Source organism: Sarcophilus harrisii, chromosome 4 (genome assembly GCF_902635505.1).
Source record: "Sarcophilus harrisii chromosome 4, mSarHar1.11, whole genome shotgun sequence".
Lineage (NCBI taxonomy): Eukaryota > Metazoa > Chordata > Mammalia > Dasyuromorphia > Dasyuridae > Sarcophilus > Sarcophilus harrisii.
In genome coordinates, this window is record NC_045429.1 from 404,044,379 (window position 1) to 404,060,440 (window position 16,062).

Here is a 16,062-nt window from a genome sequence, read left to right on the forward strand (position 1 = left end):
ATGATATTATATTAAACCAGGAAAAATATAATTTAGAAAGATTTAACAAAAGAAATAAAAATATAACACAAATCATGTTAATATGGGGTTTTCTAAATCAAAATGTCACCTATCTTCCATATCTCTCATTCCAATCTGTTTCCTTTTGAGAATTAGTTCAGATGTCATGTTCTTTTATATCCTTCACTGACCATTCTACAGGAACTAACCTCTCCTTTCTTAAATCTATGCTATTTCCTCTGAATCATCTCTTCATATGCATCTTACTTTTCTTTTTGAAGCAATAATTTACCCTTCTGCATAAGATATGTAAGTTCCTTTTTAGTAGGACCTGAATCATAACTACAAAATAATTCTGATATCTTGAATTCTAATTTGCACATATATGTTTAACAAATGCTTTTGAATATTTAAAGGGAAGCACAGTAGATAAAATGCTAGACTTAGAATCAGGAGATGAGTTTAAATTCTACTGGACATGTATTAATTGTAAGCAAAATTATTTTTGATTTCCTTCACAAGCTAATTGTACAATATTTCAGAGTCTGATTCTTTTTGTACAGCAAAATAACGTTTTGGTCATGTATACTTATTGTGTATCTAATTTATATTTTAATATATTTAACATCTACTGGTCATCCTGCCATCTAGGGGAGGGGGTGGGGGGGTAAGAGGTGAAAAATTGGAACAAGAGGTTTGGCAATTGTTAATGCTGTAAAGTTACCCATGCATATATCCTGTAAATAAAAGGCTATTAAATAAAAAAAATGAATTAAAAAAATTGTAAGCAAAATTATGAAGCATGCAGAAAGAACACAGAACTGAGAATAAAGAAAACAAATAAAGAAATCCCACTTTTGACACACACACCTACTACCCATCAAACTGTGTTTAAGTAGCCTCTCTGGGTCTCAGTTTCCTTATCTGGAAAAGATATAACAATACAATAGTCCCTACATTACACGGTTTATGAGGATAAAGGAAGATAATATATATAAGGCTGTTTTTCTACTTTCAATTGCTATATAAAACCTATTTCTTTTATTTTTTAGCTATGATTATCTGATCTATCAGCATCTCAATTTCTTCATCTGGAAATTAGAATTAATTATACCTCTATTATGTATTTCATAGGGATTTTATAAGAAAATATTTTACAAATGTACTTATCTTCTTCATTATCATCACCATTATCATGTTACTAAGAACCAAACAATCTTTTAATGTTGTTTTCACTGTCACTCTTACCTAATAATAAGAGCTGGCATTTATATAGTATTTTAAAGTAGCAAAACACTTTACTTTTTTTTTTTAACGTGACATTAATTCTGAGAAGCAGATAATTACCCCCATTTTACAGATAAGGAAACCGTTACTAGGGATTCAAAGTGATTTTACCAGGATTACATAGCTAGTAAATATTTGATTCAGGAATGTAACTGGGATATTCTTGATTTCAAATTTAATACCTTTTCCACAGTTACACCCTTTGACCTAAAGAAAAAGTTGTATGTAGAAAAATACTATTAAGATGGCATTTGAATTTTGTCCTTTCGCATTTTATTGACATTGGAATAATAAACAAAATAGCATCTAAAACATATATTTGACAGATCTGTAGCTGACAACAGATTTTATCTGGGAATATCTAAAGAGGATATCATATCCAGATAACTTTAACAGGCCTCCAGACTATATAGTCTAAAATTTGGTATTCAATGTGTTATATAGCCCATATACTACATATTCTGGAATAATGTATTTTAATTAATAGTGGCTAAGTTTTAGTCATTTAGTTTTATGAACTATTTAATACTATGGAGCACAGAACTAATGAGGCCATAGAAAAGGGAATGATCTAAATATACTTTACTTTGAGGAAAAATTTACTTCTATTTGCATCTCTAATACAAAGCATATTATTAGATTAATTTGATTTTGAATTTTCACTATTTAAACTATTGTCTCCCTCAAAAAGAGTTGAAGAGATTAAAGTATAACATACACACACACAGATACACACACACACACACACACACACACACACACATATATATATATAAATCTTTCATTCCTATTTTTATCTCAGTTTTGGTAAAATATTTAGAAGTTTCTGCACTAGAAGAGCCCTATGCTATTGAAATCAGTGGTCCAGTCCTATTCTAAGTCATCCTTTTAGGAGTCATTTGATGGAAGGTTTTCTGTCATCAATGAAATCACAGGTCTTTGGTGTATTGACATATTCAGAGCTCATCTCATATTTTGTTCATTAATGTGGCATCTAACTGACTAAGCTTCTTTTCCTGCCATTATATTTGAATGTTTTGAGTATCATGTAACAGAAGAGAATTTTAAACTTTGGTATTCTCATAAAGTTGTTTCAGGAACATATGACTCTTCATGACCCTTCTTGGGATTTTCTTGACAAAAATATTGAAGTGGTTTGCTGTTTCCTGCTCTAGCTCATTTTACATATGAGGAAACTGAGACAAAAAGGGTGAAGTGACTTGACCACAGTAATATAACTAGCATGTCTGAAACTTGATTTGAATTCAGGAAGAGAAGTCTTCCTGAGACTGTAGGTCCAGCACTCCATATATTAACTGCATTGATGCAGTCAATCATCTAGCTGCCCTTCAGAAGTTTAGATTGAATTTTTCTCCTGATATGACTTTTAGGAAATTAAAGCAAAGAAAAACAAAACAAAACAAAATCTGAAGTCTTACCCGAGCTTGCTGAAGAATAGCTTGAGCCTGAGCTTCTTGAGCAGATATAGTTGGTCCTTTAGAACCATCTCCACCATAGCGAAACTGTAGATATTAGAAAGTGGAAAAATAAGTTATTAAAATTAATTTACATATGTTCTATTGAACATAACTCCCAAAAAACCACATGAAAAGGATAAATCATTGACTTTGTTTGTTCTAAGCAGACATCACTAAGCAAGTGCTGAAATTAGTTACTTATATTCACTTTTGCCTTTTAACGTCTCTAGTTTCCTTTACAAAACTCAAATAAAAGTGATAAAGACAGATTTAGCAGTCCCATAGTGTCATCCCAAACAAGTCATGCCATTTCTCTGAGATTGCCTCCAATTTATCCTGTATGTATCTCATTTGTACATATATATATATATATATGTATATATATATATATATATATATATATATATACATATATAGCATTCCTTTTCCCAAAAATTAGAATATGAGTTTTTTGAGGGTAGAGACATTTTTGTCCTTTTGTTTTTTTTTTAATTTTTTTGTATTCCAAGTGTTTAGTACAGTGTCTTATATACTGTAAGCACTTAATAAATACTCCTTAACTAACTCAATTAACATCAAACTCTTCAGAGCAAAGTTTAAAACAAACTATATGCATATGTGATATACACTTTAATTAAGTGTAATTCCACATATACCACAGACCTAGCATCATACTATCACCATGAATACTTTCTTGGATCCATACTCTTCCTTTTATACAGTCTTGAGTAACCCTTTGTTATAATTTTTAATGTGCTTGTAATATATCATGTATCATAACTACCTTTGTCTTCATCTTCATTTACTAAGTTATAATTCCATAAAGGTAGGGACTATATTTTAGTTGTTCTTAGTATCTCTCCTACTGCCTAGAATTGTCTTTTAAATTAATGCTGTCAAATTCAAATGGAAACATGCCCCTAAGCATGAAATACTAACTTAGAAAAATACTAATTAACATTATAATTGTATTTTTTGTTTACTTTTTTACACATTTTCTATTACATTTTAATCTGATTCAGCTCCATTTGGGAATTGACTATATGGAATGCATCAATGATCTGGTAAAGGTAGTTAGCCAAGGTTTTCCTATGCTCTGGAAAGAGCTTTGAAAGGCTATAGTTTATTCTTATCTGATGTTCAGTTGTTATAATTCACATCTGACTCAGGCCCTATTTGGGGTTTTCTCGGCAGAGTTGCTGAAGTAGTTTGCCATTTCATTCCCTAGGTCATTTTACAGATGAGGAAACTAAGGGAAACAGAATTGAGTGATTATTCCAAGGTCACAAAGCTAGTAAGTGCATGAGAATAGAAGGTTAATCTTCCTGATTTCAAGCCCAGCATTCCATATATCTAGCTGCTTCACTGATTTAATTATAAACCATATAGTGTCTCTTAATGGTAAATTACCATAAATACAGTCAAATTACTATAAGTACAGAGTTTGAATACCTTCTCTATAGTGATCTTAGAGAAGTTTATCTACCTCAGAGGTAACATTGATAGTAGAACAACTGCTAGATTTGATATCTGTAGTGTGCTTTTTAGAGGGTCCAAGTTGGGCTGCCAAAATATACTATGCTTTCTAGAGTCCCCACGCTGGGGGGCCAAAATATACCATCCAGACTAGCTCTCTGGAGGATCTTGGGATCAGCCTGAGTCCTTGGTTTTGGTGGGAAAATGAAGAAGGTAGGAGACCCACAAGAATGGTCAAAGATAGAGTCCACCCATTTCAAGTCCTCTCATCCCTTAAATACCTTCGTATGATTACATCATTACAGCACACTAAGCATGCCCCAACTAGAGAACCATTACATCACCACATCACATTGTGCAAGTGCTAACTATAAGCATTCCGCTATTGATATGTAAATGCATCTCTTTACTGAAAGTATCCCTTGCTTCAAGTAGAACACAGATTGTCACACCTTCCTTGACTTCTCAGGAAGAGTGAGAGATCTCAGGGGAGATGGGGAGCCAAACCATACATTGTAAGCAGGTTCCCATTAGGCTGAAGCGTCTTATACCTTATCCAGAGTTCCCCCACTATCTGCAGCCCTCTACAGATATCAAAAGAATATATTTAAAAACTGGCTCTGATATTGTCTACTGTGTGAATCTGGATAAGTAACTTCTCTAGGTTTCCTCATCTATCATGAGGATATGTCCAAATGCCTTTAATAGTACTAAAGTTTAGTCCTCTAAAAATCAAAAAATGTGCCAGTCTCATCCTGTCCCATTATCAGGGATTACTGGAATGTGCTGATAAGTCAAGTAACTACTTTAAAATTACTTTAAAAGATCAATCACCCCTTAATTTATTTATTACCTAAATTGTCATATGTAGAATTTTGTAACCTTAATGACATACTTGTAACCTTAATGGGATGATCTACAGCACATTAAATTAACTGTAAAGAGAAAAGAAAAACTGAAATGCACTATAGAACCTAACTTTTATATTTTGCTAGCCTTTGAACCGTCAAGTAGGTGCTTATTCTTTGTGGAATTATATTCAGAGCATATTCTGTAATCTTGTTACCAATTAAATTTGGTAGGACACCAATAAGGTTATGAAACTTTGAAAGCAAGGTCATGAATAATACAAAGAAAAATGGGCACTCAGTAATATTTTTAATGCTATTTATGAGAATCAACACGTATGGTAGATGGGAGAGATTAGAGGAAATAAATCCATTTAGAATGTTGAATCAAAAATTAGATTACATAAATAGGTTATCAGAATTTTTGTCCAAGTAAGACATTTCAAAATGTTTCATTGATTTGTTAACGTTTTGCCCAACTTTTGAAGTTTCATTTCTTTCTCCCCTTAATTTGGAAACTTGAACTTAAAAAAAAAAATCATTGATACATTTTGTTTTAAAATTACAAACAGTTCCAGATTTCAAGAGAGTTCTTTTGTAGCAAAGTAAAATAATCAAGCAAAATTAACAAAAGAGTGAGTGATCTTATCTAAAAGTACATACAATATTACAGAATTATGGCTCCCAAATACCATTTTTAAAACATTTAATTAACAAATAGCTTTTAAAATTGTTCTACCATAATATATAGTATCAATAACTTGACAACTATATATAAAAATACTTACTGGTAACATTAACATGGTACCAGGAGGGCCAGGTAAACCATCAGCCCCTGGTAAACCAGGACGTCCAGCTGGGCCCTAGGTATGAAAATGAAGATCATTAAAAATTCATCAAGATTCATTAAATGCAGAATATCATTCATAATATAATGTTAGATTAGATAATTGGCTTATTTTACTATTTCCTCATTAATTCCATCTTTATTGGTAAAGCATAATTAGAACTGGATATATATTTTTCCTATAATCATAAATGGTTTTAATAATGGTAAGAGATGTAACATACAAGAATAAATGTTTATTAAATCAGTGCCATAGGCACTGATTCAGTTGTAAACTGCATAAACTTAGAGATTATGCACATCCTTTTGAGAATGATCTTCAAATTTATGACCAATTAAATTGGGGAAAAGTAGATGAATCAAGTTCATGACTTTGAGATGGACCTAAAATAAATAATAAAAGTTTGATTTCAAAATAATATCAATTTTAAGATTGTACAATTTGATATTCTAGTCCATATAAATAATTCCTGAAAATATAAAAGCATAAATATATTATATAAGTAGGAATTTTTCAAGACACAAGTTTTATGAGTGGATCTCATGTATGCATTAATACAACATAAACATTCCAAAATGAGAGAATGGCCATGCCTGCAGACCAAGCAAAAGAGAACATAATGAAATCAATCTGGTTTGAATCTTTAGCCAAGGTGCTTATATTTAACCCCAATGAAGGGGGGGGGGGAACATAAAAATACAAGTTGTTAAAATAATCAAATTGAATACAACTCTTTTTAAAAAGCTCTATTTATGCCTTTTAATACTAATTTTTTTTAGTAAATAAACTTGGTGCAAATATTTTTCTCTTGCAGATACTAATGTTAATTTATTTGAAAAAAACTAAACACTCCAGCATTGAATTACTTTCAAATTATTTCAAAATTTAACTTATTAAAAAACAAATATTTTTGAAAAGGAATTTGACTGCCTTACTACAAGCACAAATCAGTATAAATTTTAGGGCAGAAGTTTGAAGAACTCAGATTTTGCTTCAATGTTGTGTTTCCCCATTAAGGGAAGGCTAAATGAGCACTTATTAGGAATGTTACAAATGGCATTCATGCTTTGAGTAGGGGTTGGATTAGATTGTTTCTGAGGTCTCTTCCTAATTCAGTTGTCCTATGAGGGCTGAATCTATGATGGTTTACTTTGGGGTAGGTAAGTGTTTAAATATTTAGTATTAGGTTTTCATGTAGTTGTCATCACATAAGCACTGAAATTAATCAGGAATAAAAGTAACTTAAGTAATGGTTCTGAGATAAGTGAAATATTTTCTTGTTTTAATTTATACTTAAAGATAAATTACAATTTTTTGATATTCAGTAAATAAACTCATTTCTTCTATACATACATGTGAAACCTTTCAAATGAATTTTACTTCATCTGGCATTTACTGGACATTATTGAAGAAAACAACTTACCCTTTCACCAGGATCACCAGGAGGTCCAGTGGGGCCTTGCAGACCAGGAGGACCCATGAGACCCTATGAAGAAATAAATTAAATTTTAAGCCCAATGTCTTATTGCTAGTATCAACAATATTTATAAGAATACTCTTACTAAAATTTAATTTCATAAGTATGCCTATATATCTATGAATCAATGAGTTATTATTACTATTATTAATTCATTTTTCCAAGGAGATACTCTGAGAAATAAAAGAGATATTCCAATGAAAACTTTATTATTTATTATTACACATGAGTGAATGGAAAGGTGAAACCAATAGAAGACAAAGAATCAGCAAAGAGTTGAAACAGAATTCTTTTGGTGACACTGAATAGTTGTTTGACCATGATCAAGTCATTTTATCATGAGTAGCTATTTTTATAAATGTGCATATATAGCACAACAATACTGTAGGTATTCTAATTTTACATATGAGAAATAATGGTAGTGTGGCACAGTAGAAAGACACTCAAAATCAGAAAGATCTCAGTTCAAGTTTCCTCCATATCTTCCACCCACACTGAATTGGTGATTTATAATTTCATTGGTATAGGAAACTTCTAATAAGAAAAAAAACCTTTTGTGACATTCAATGACATTCTGTGAAACATATTGCTATAAGAATCAAATGAGATATTATGAAAAGTACATTATAGTCTTCAAAATGTTATATGTCACCTAATTTTAATTTTTAAAAATTTCCATTACATCATTCAGATAACTGAATGATTTAATGGCAATTTAAGAAAAAAGAAGTAAAACTTATTTCCTTGTGTATCAAGATAATAAATTAATTCAGAACAGCAGAAACAAAAACAGAAGTGTCTTACATAGCACACATACATCCTTATAATTGTTGTTGTAATGATCACTTAAAATGAATATTTTAATTAACTAAGGAAAACATTTAAGATGCATTAATTTAAAGACAAGTTTAAGCAACTAATTGATCTAGACAAAGTATAAAGGAAAATAGTTTAAAAAACAGAATTTTGAAATATTCACATACAGCAGGTCCAGCAGGTCCTGGTGGCCCTTCAATAAGCATTCCCTATATTTAAAAACACAAATGACATAGTAATTATCTTTGAAAGAATCCCAAAAAAATCATACAAATCTTTGACTTGACCCTTGAAAATAGGGGAATTTTGTTTATTTGTTTTTCTCACAGTGCCTAGCACATTTTTTAACACAAATAGACAGTTAAAAATCATCACTGATTGATTTCAAATCAGCAATTATTTTAAAAATTCCTATCATGGTCTAGGTACTAATTGACAATTGAGACACAAAGATACAAATAAAATCTTGCTTGAATTAAAAAGTGGAAATAATATGTATACATTTTAACATTACAAATATAAAGTCATTTTGAGGAAGGACAATGCTATCAACTGAAGGAAAGTCTCACGAAATGCTTTCCTCTATAAGAATTTAAATATCATTTCCTGAGCTGAGCTTAAAAAAACAAAAAACAAAAAAAGCAATCATAGTGAAGATTGGGGGAAGCCCATAGAATGGCATATGATTAAGAGCCATAGTGAACATTCATTCTAACTTTGTTTTCTATGTGTTTGCTGATGGAAGAAGTTCAATCTGTCTACAACAAAGGCTGTGAAAATTCAGTCTGTGTAGAACAAAAAGCTATATTAAAAGGAATAATGAAAATTCACTCCAGAAAAAAAGAGCTGGAGCTAGATAATGGGCTCAAGTTAGGTTCAAATAATTTGATAAACTATAGGATTTTACTCTTTTTTTCTACATTAAATTACATATCATTCTCACTAGTAAACTTTTTTTTTAGCATCTATTATGAGTTAGACACTAATCAGTATTAGGATTACTAAAAGATCTGAATATCTTTTACATAAAAGATAAATCTCAGAATAGAATTGAGGGAGTTAGGAAATGTATGTGTGTTAGAATCAATTTTAAGTATAATTTATTTTAAGAATAATTACTAATATAAGAACTTATATCAAATGAATGACCTTCACCAGTAAATAATACAAGAATTCTAAAGGAAGAAAAAATAATTGTGGACTGCAGTGGTCAAGGATATGGAATTTAAATTCATCTTTGAATTAAATGTAAGACAGAATAATCAGAAAGAATGAGCAGAGTAGCTTAGATGAGCCATTGTCCCAAAAATGGAGTTCTTACTATGCATTTGATTTGTGTAAAAAAAAAATGCAATCTGACATTTAAAAATTTCCCTTAGTTTAAAATTTATTTTAATTAAAAAAAAAAAAAAAAAAAAACAAAGTCCATGATTGAGCAAGAGTGACTACATCACAATTTGGATATCTTTCATCCAAATCTTAGCAGACTTCATTAATAATTATCAATTGATGACTCTGGATTTTCAAAAAGCAGCAATGAGGAATTCCAGAAATATTTAATAAACTCCTAACAACATAATTCTTTTTTTCCTACACATCCTTCTGTTATGACCCATTTCATTTAGTTCTCTAATTCTAAAATTTTATTTCAGGATTTTAATTTCTAAATAATAAAATAATAATAAAATTTCTAAAATAATAAAGAATATACATTTTATTTAGTTATTGTGGCCCTGTGGGAAACAGAGACATATATTTTTTGTTGATATGACATGAAATTAGAATAATACTTTTAAACCAGAATCTGGAGTTCTGAGGAACAAAATTAAAATGATAATAAACAAAGAAGGAAATAGGAATAACTTTAGACATTAGAAATGGAAATACTGGTTTTTAGGAAAGCTATCAAAACTAATTGAAAATATTCTTGCCTAGCTCAGAAGCAAAAAATTTCTATTACAAGAAGATATTATAAATTTTGCACAGTTTAAGTAGGCTAGAAATTACCTAACTTAAATGATTAAAAAAAAAATTCAGATGAAATAGTGATCTCAAAATGTCTATCTGCTTGTATTGATTAAACAAAAGAAAAGCTAAGATTAAAAAAGATGGTTTTTCCAATTTTTATTTAGTTGGAAATAAAATGAAGTAACAATTGCAGTCTTTTAATTGTGATTTTTTAAATGATAAATTCATTTTAAAACCTTCAATAGTTTGTAGGAAGACTCTGGCCTATCACTCCATATCCTTTCTACCCATGTCACATATGATCAGCAACAACAAACATTATTTTCCATGCCATCACTGGAATATGTGCTATGAACATAGCAACACATCCAAATTTAAGTTTTCCTGGTTGCCACACACATCACACTGTGGTCATAGAAACAATATTCTACCTTCAGGAAACAAAGGTTTGTTTGTCCCTGAGTTTGAGAAACAGGAGAAACCTCATCAAAAGTTCCATTGCCATGAATGAAGCTGCCATTTTACATAAAGCAATCATTTCCAATAAGGTTATCTGACTTTTCAAATGTCCAAGAAGCTCTCCATTTGTGTTGCTGGATTTAGCTGACTGTTACACAGAGAAGATGAGATTAATTCTAGGAGAATATACTTTGTCACTATAGAATCTCAAAAGGGAGTTGTATAATCCTGATGTCTCAAAATATGTATAATGATTTTGTTATCAGGACCCTGGATTTTAGTCCTGGTTTTGTCTCTAATTTGGATGAAGTATTCTACCTCTCTGGTTCTCAATTATTAAGTATTTTCAAATTCTAAAAATTCTCTCACTGTACACCTCTCCCTCCTTTCTCCTCCCCCTCTCCTCTTCCCTTATTTCCCCTTCCCAATCCTTTCCCTTCCCTTCCCTCCCTTCCTCCGTGCCTCCTTCCCTCCTCTCTCTCTCTCTCTCTCTCTCTCTCTCTCTCTCTCTCTCTCTCTCACTTTCTCTCCCCTCTCCTCAGTAAGATCATATAGTCAGCAGCCAAAGGCAGAATTTGGAACAATAATAGGTAGCTCTTTGTGAAGAGTTTGGCTCACTATTCACTCCAACACATTCCCTCATGATTTAAAATCTCTCTAATATGGTATAACAGAAAGAGCACTGGTTCAATAATCAAGAGATAGGGACTCAGCTCTGCTGCTTACTGAACACATGAATTGGGATGTCAATTAATCTCCCTGAGCTTCATGATACAGCAGAATAATTATTGGTTCTGAAGTCTGAGGATCTTGATTTAAGTCTCATCTCTGATTTCTATTTCTATGTCACGTCACTTTATCTGCCTGGACTTCAGTTTATCCTTATGTAGAATGAAGATTTTTGGACTAGATGATTTTAAGGTTCCTTCCAGCACTACATCTATGATCCCAGGAGCTTTTCCATGAGTTAAAAATAAAAATAAATCCCTAAAGATTCCTCCCTATCTTAATCTCAAATTTGTTGGCATAAATAAGGAGCTTCCTCCCATGACATTAAGTAGCTGAATAACCAAACTGGACACTATGACTTTAAGCTCTACAAAAGTGGCATTTATGCCAGAAAAATTTTAGATGAGAATTTTCCTTTTTCACAAAGGCAGAAAACATGTAGCCCTTTGATTCTGTAGGTAGAACAGTATGTCCATGTTTGTAGTATATTGGGGGCCAAATAAGGAAGTTTAAGAAATTTGAAGCTGAAGGAGATTCTAGGGTCATTATATATAACTATATAGCTATGAAGCCATTCTACATAATTATATAATCCCAATTATATAATCAGAGAATCACAAAATTTGGTAGTAACTACATAAGCTTAAGACTTTGGTTTTCATTGTTGATATATAGAGTTTCTATTATCACTATGATCTATTTATCAATTGACAACATCATAAATTATGAACACTTTACACAATAGTATTTAAAATATGATCAGTTAAGTATAATTTCAAAATATACATAATTATCACCTAAAAAACACAATCACTTTAAACTTAAACATATCCTTATAAATACTCACAGGTTCAACCACAGCTGGTTCTCCTTTCTGCCCCTTTTCCCCATAGGCACCATGGCCATGTATCTGTCCAGAAAAAAATTAAATAAAGTTTAAATGTTTGATTATTACATAACAGTTTGCCATTAAAATTGACTACATTGACTTTTAGATTCTTTTAAAAAGGAATATATTATGTATCATTTTAGGAGAATATCACTAACTTAGATAGACAAAACAAATTGAACATGTAAGCAAAATTTTTATTGAATTCAGAAATGATATTGAATTACTGGATCCATCAAAATATATTGCAGTAACCTTGTGAATCTAACATAGCATTTCAATGGATAAAAAACAATTATTAAGGTATTAAAATAAAATAGTGATATATAAAGTTAACATATGGTAAATTGGCACTATAATTTTAACTTATGAACTATGAAGATACATTGATAACATTTCTAGTTATGTTTATATTAATTATATAATTATATATTATGATATAATCATATTATATAATATGTAAATTTATTATATAATTATATAAATTGACTTTTAACAGTAATTCAGAATTCTTTAATTGTTTAAATGAACTTTTCCATAAGAGAAGGAGGTTTTCTTGTAATCATACTTATTCAGAAAATCATGTTTTTCTTGGGGTTTTGTTTAGGTTTGTACTCAATCATCTTGGGAAACAACAAAAAAAAGTTAATATTTAAAGACAAAAAGAACAATAAGACCAATATGAAAAAAAACTTAAAAACAACACAAATAAAAAAACATTCATTTTGTCCTAATACCAACTTACGCTTGTTTCTGTAATATCAGTTTCAGCTGGTACACCTGGACCAAATTCTTCATTAGTGGGATTGGTGGGTTTATCTTCATATTCCTTATATTCATAAAAATCATATTCTCCTAAATCTCCATCTACCAGAAGATCAGAATCCCTGCCGTCTACTCCTTTGCTTTCATACTGGTTATCCTCGACATTTTTTCTCTGGGAATCATAATCCTCTCCAGTTATGTATTCTTCAGTAAATACTTCTTCAACTGGATCTTGCTATTTATTCAAGTAGTAAAGGATTGGAGAACATGAGGGTTATTGTTAGTAAAGCAATTAAAGCATTTGTTGATACTAGATGGCAGTATGTCATAAGAAGCCAGGTCAGTTATATTGTAGTATTTTTTTCTTTTTTTGGTACCTGAAGGCCTAGAAAACTTAGCCTTTCAGGAAAATTTAAATGTATTTCAATAAAGTGAAAGAAATACTGATTTCAAGTTGTTTACTTTTTTAGGGTGCTTTGCAAATATCTCACATGAAATTGAACATGTATATTTGCCAGTTCAGTTGAAAATTGCCATTGTTAGTCAGCTCAGTTTCATATGTTCAAGGTCAAATTTTGAACAAGCAAAAATGAAAATAAAACATGAAAACATATACACAATACTACATTTAAAAAATTCTCATATAACATTTTTAAGGAGTGTAATGGTTTCATTCATAGGCTTAGTAATTTTTACTATTGTCAACAACATCCAATGCAAGGTTAAATATTTCAACTTTCATAAATATAATAAAATATTACATATATCTATGTATAATATTTTATATATTTACAATGATTTTGCAGAACATTTAGTAAGTTGAATAATGTGAATCCTCATAATGAGGTTTTTATTTGGAGGGATGAAAAGGGAGTGAAATTCAAAATGGATTCTGCAAAATTTATTGGAAAATAAGTTGAAAACGTTTATATATTTATATAACCCTTGCATCTTCTAGTTGTTTATTCAAGAAATAGTGAAACACAAAGCAGTTGATTTAAAGATACTAATTCTTTCAACAGTATCTTATCTGAGATGTACAGAAGCAAGGTACAAATATATATTCCATCTTAAAGTCATAAACAAACCTTACTATTTTCTTATTAAGAAAATAGCAGCTATTATGACAACTATTTTATTGAAATAAAGTACTGTTTTCACTCAATCATATGTTTTTATCCTGTTGTATTATTAATATTATGAATTAGATAACATGACAACACTGAATAATTTCTTTTTAAATTTGGCACAAAATTATGTCAGTTAAGATACTAATTTTGTGACCAAGTACTGAAGGAAAAGACCTTTTGAATTCAAAATTAGTGCTTGTGGACAAGAAAACTATATTGTATATTGAGTCAAGCACTATGCTGAGAGTTAGGACTTTCATGGCTGCATCAATAAATACATATTAATTCTGTAATTTTGGGGAAGACATTTACTTTAGCTATGTTTTAAGTTTCTAGCCTCCAATAAAATGTTCAATAGCAGAAATTATGTTTAAGGTAACCATATCATAAAAAATGCTTTGGTTATTAAAAAAGAATAAGGTAGACTCTCTGTGGAGCTATCACTTTAACAATAACATCTTTCAATTATATTTTTGATGTCATATCTGATGTCAGGTCCAATTAAGGTTTTGATCTTAATTCTTTTGGAGGGAGGCATGAAATCATCAATCCTAACATCTAGCACAGTGCCTAACACACAGCATGTTTTTCATGAGTATTTTCATCCCTGAAGTAACTAAATAAATACATATATGTCAATTTTCCAAAATGTACATTTAAAAATAAATGTTTCTTTCATGTAGTTTCTAAAATTGAAGCTCAGCAATCTAGAATTCAATTATTTGTCATAGAACATATATTAAAGTTGAATGTCATAAAACTCAGAATATCATCTATCCAACTAGAGCTTTAAAAAATAGTTAACATAGATTTTGTCAGAACTAATATTCTCTAACAGTAGGAAATCAAGTTAAATGAATCAATAAAAATGTAAGAAGGAAGGAAGGGAAAGTAGTATAAAGAGCAAAAAAAGAGGAAGAAGGAAGAAAAAAAAACTGGAGTGATGAGATGAGAATAAGCTAAAAGGCCATTGGCTCGGGAGTGGAGAAATCTGAATTCTAATACTATTTCTACCAGTTTCAGGCTATCAGAAATTAAAGGAAATCATTTAAATTATCTAGTCTTTAATGTATTTATTTGTCATGTGAGAATGATAAAACTGATGATCCTCAGGTCTTTTTTGACCTTAAAATTTGGGTATTCTAAATAATATGCTTTCAGGTTAAGACTTTCATATTTTATTTTTACTGTAAGGAATAAAAGAAATTGTCTGTAAAGTTATTTAATACTTTTTGGCTTATAACCATTCATGATCAAATTCTGACTGGTAATTCTTATAATATTTTTACATTTATACTGAGGCATTTAACCTTATCCTTTGGTTTTAAGGATTACAATAAATATGATGTGATTTCTCTTGTAGTACATTTGCTTTTGTACATCTCTTAAGATTTTTTTTAAATGAACCATCTGAAAGACTTTTATAATTAGTCATTATTACCCTCCAAACCAGTTGATTAAGAATATTTTAGCTTTGAAAAATCAGTTTTAGTGTTACTACACATTCACCAAAAAGTTGGCTAGCATATTGTGTTTCATTCTTCAACTGATGGAATAATATAACTTCATCACTAGATGAATTTTTATTTCAACTATATTGCTTTCTTTTATTTTTCCCCAAAGTTGGACTATTGAAACATTTATATTTTCAAAGCATTTGAAGAATGTTGGCCATTCACTTCAATATACAATAAAAAAAAGCAAAACTGCCAATTCAATACCATAATGCTGGAATTGGTATCTGAACTGGATGATTTATGAAATGAGTTGTTATTAAGAATTACAGAAAATGGTAAGAATTTTTTTTTTTACCTTAGCAAAAGGCATAATGGGATAGAACTTTTCAGAGATTATATATTTTTCCAGAGTAGATATGTTATATATCAAATAAT

The 16,062-nt window shown here is 30.2% G+C and overlaps 1 protein-coding gene across 2 annotated transcripts in view; it reads right to left on the reverse strand.

The window, feature by feature from the left end:
- Positions 1 to 16,062, reverse strand: part of COL11A1 (collagen type XI alpha 1 chain) — a 256,417-nt gene that overhangs the window by 153,794 nt on the left and 86,561 nt on the right. For both annotated transcript variants that reach the window (XM_031967174.1, XM_031967173.1), the window contains exons 8-13: positions 13,021 to 13,275; positions 12,234 to 12,296; positions 8,398 to 8,439; positions 7,361 to 7,423; positions 5,878 to 5,952; positions 2,727 to 2,810 (exon numbers count right to left, since the gene is read on the reverse strand). In XM_031967174.1, coding sequence (XP_031823034.1) covers positions 2,727 to 2,810; positions 5,878 to 5,952; positions 7,361 to 7,423; positions 8,398 to 8,439; positions 12,234 to 12,296; positions 13,021 to 13,275 — 582 coding nt within the window. The remainder of the gene's footprint in view (positions 1 to 2,726; positions 2,811 to 5,877; positions 5,953 to 7,360; positions 7,424 to 8,397; positions 8,440 to 12,233; positions 12,297 to 13,020; positions 13,276 to 16,062) is intronic.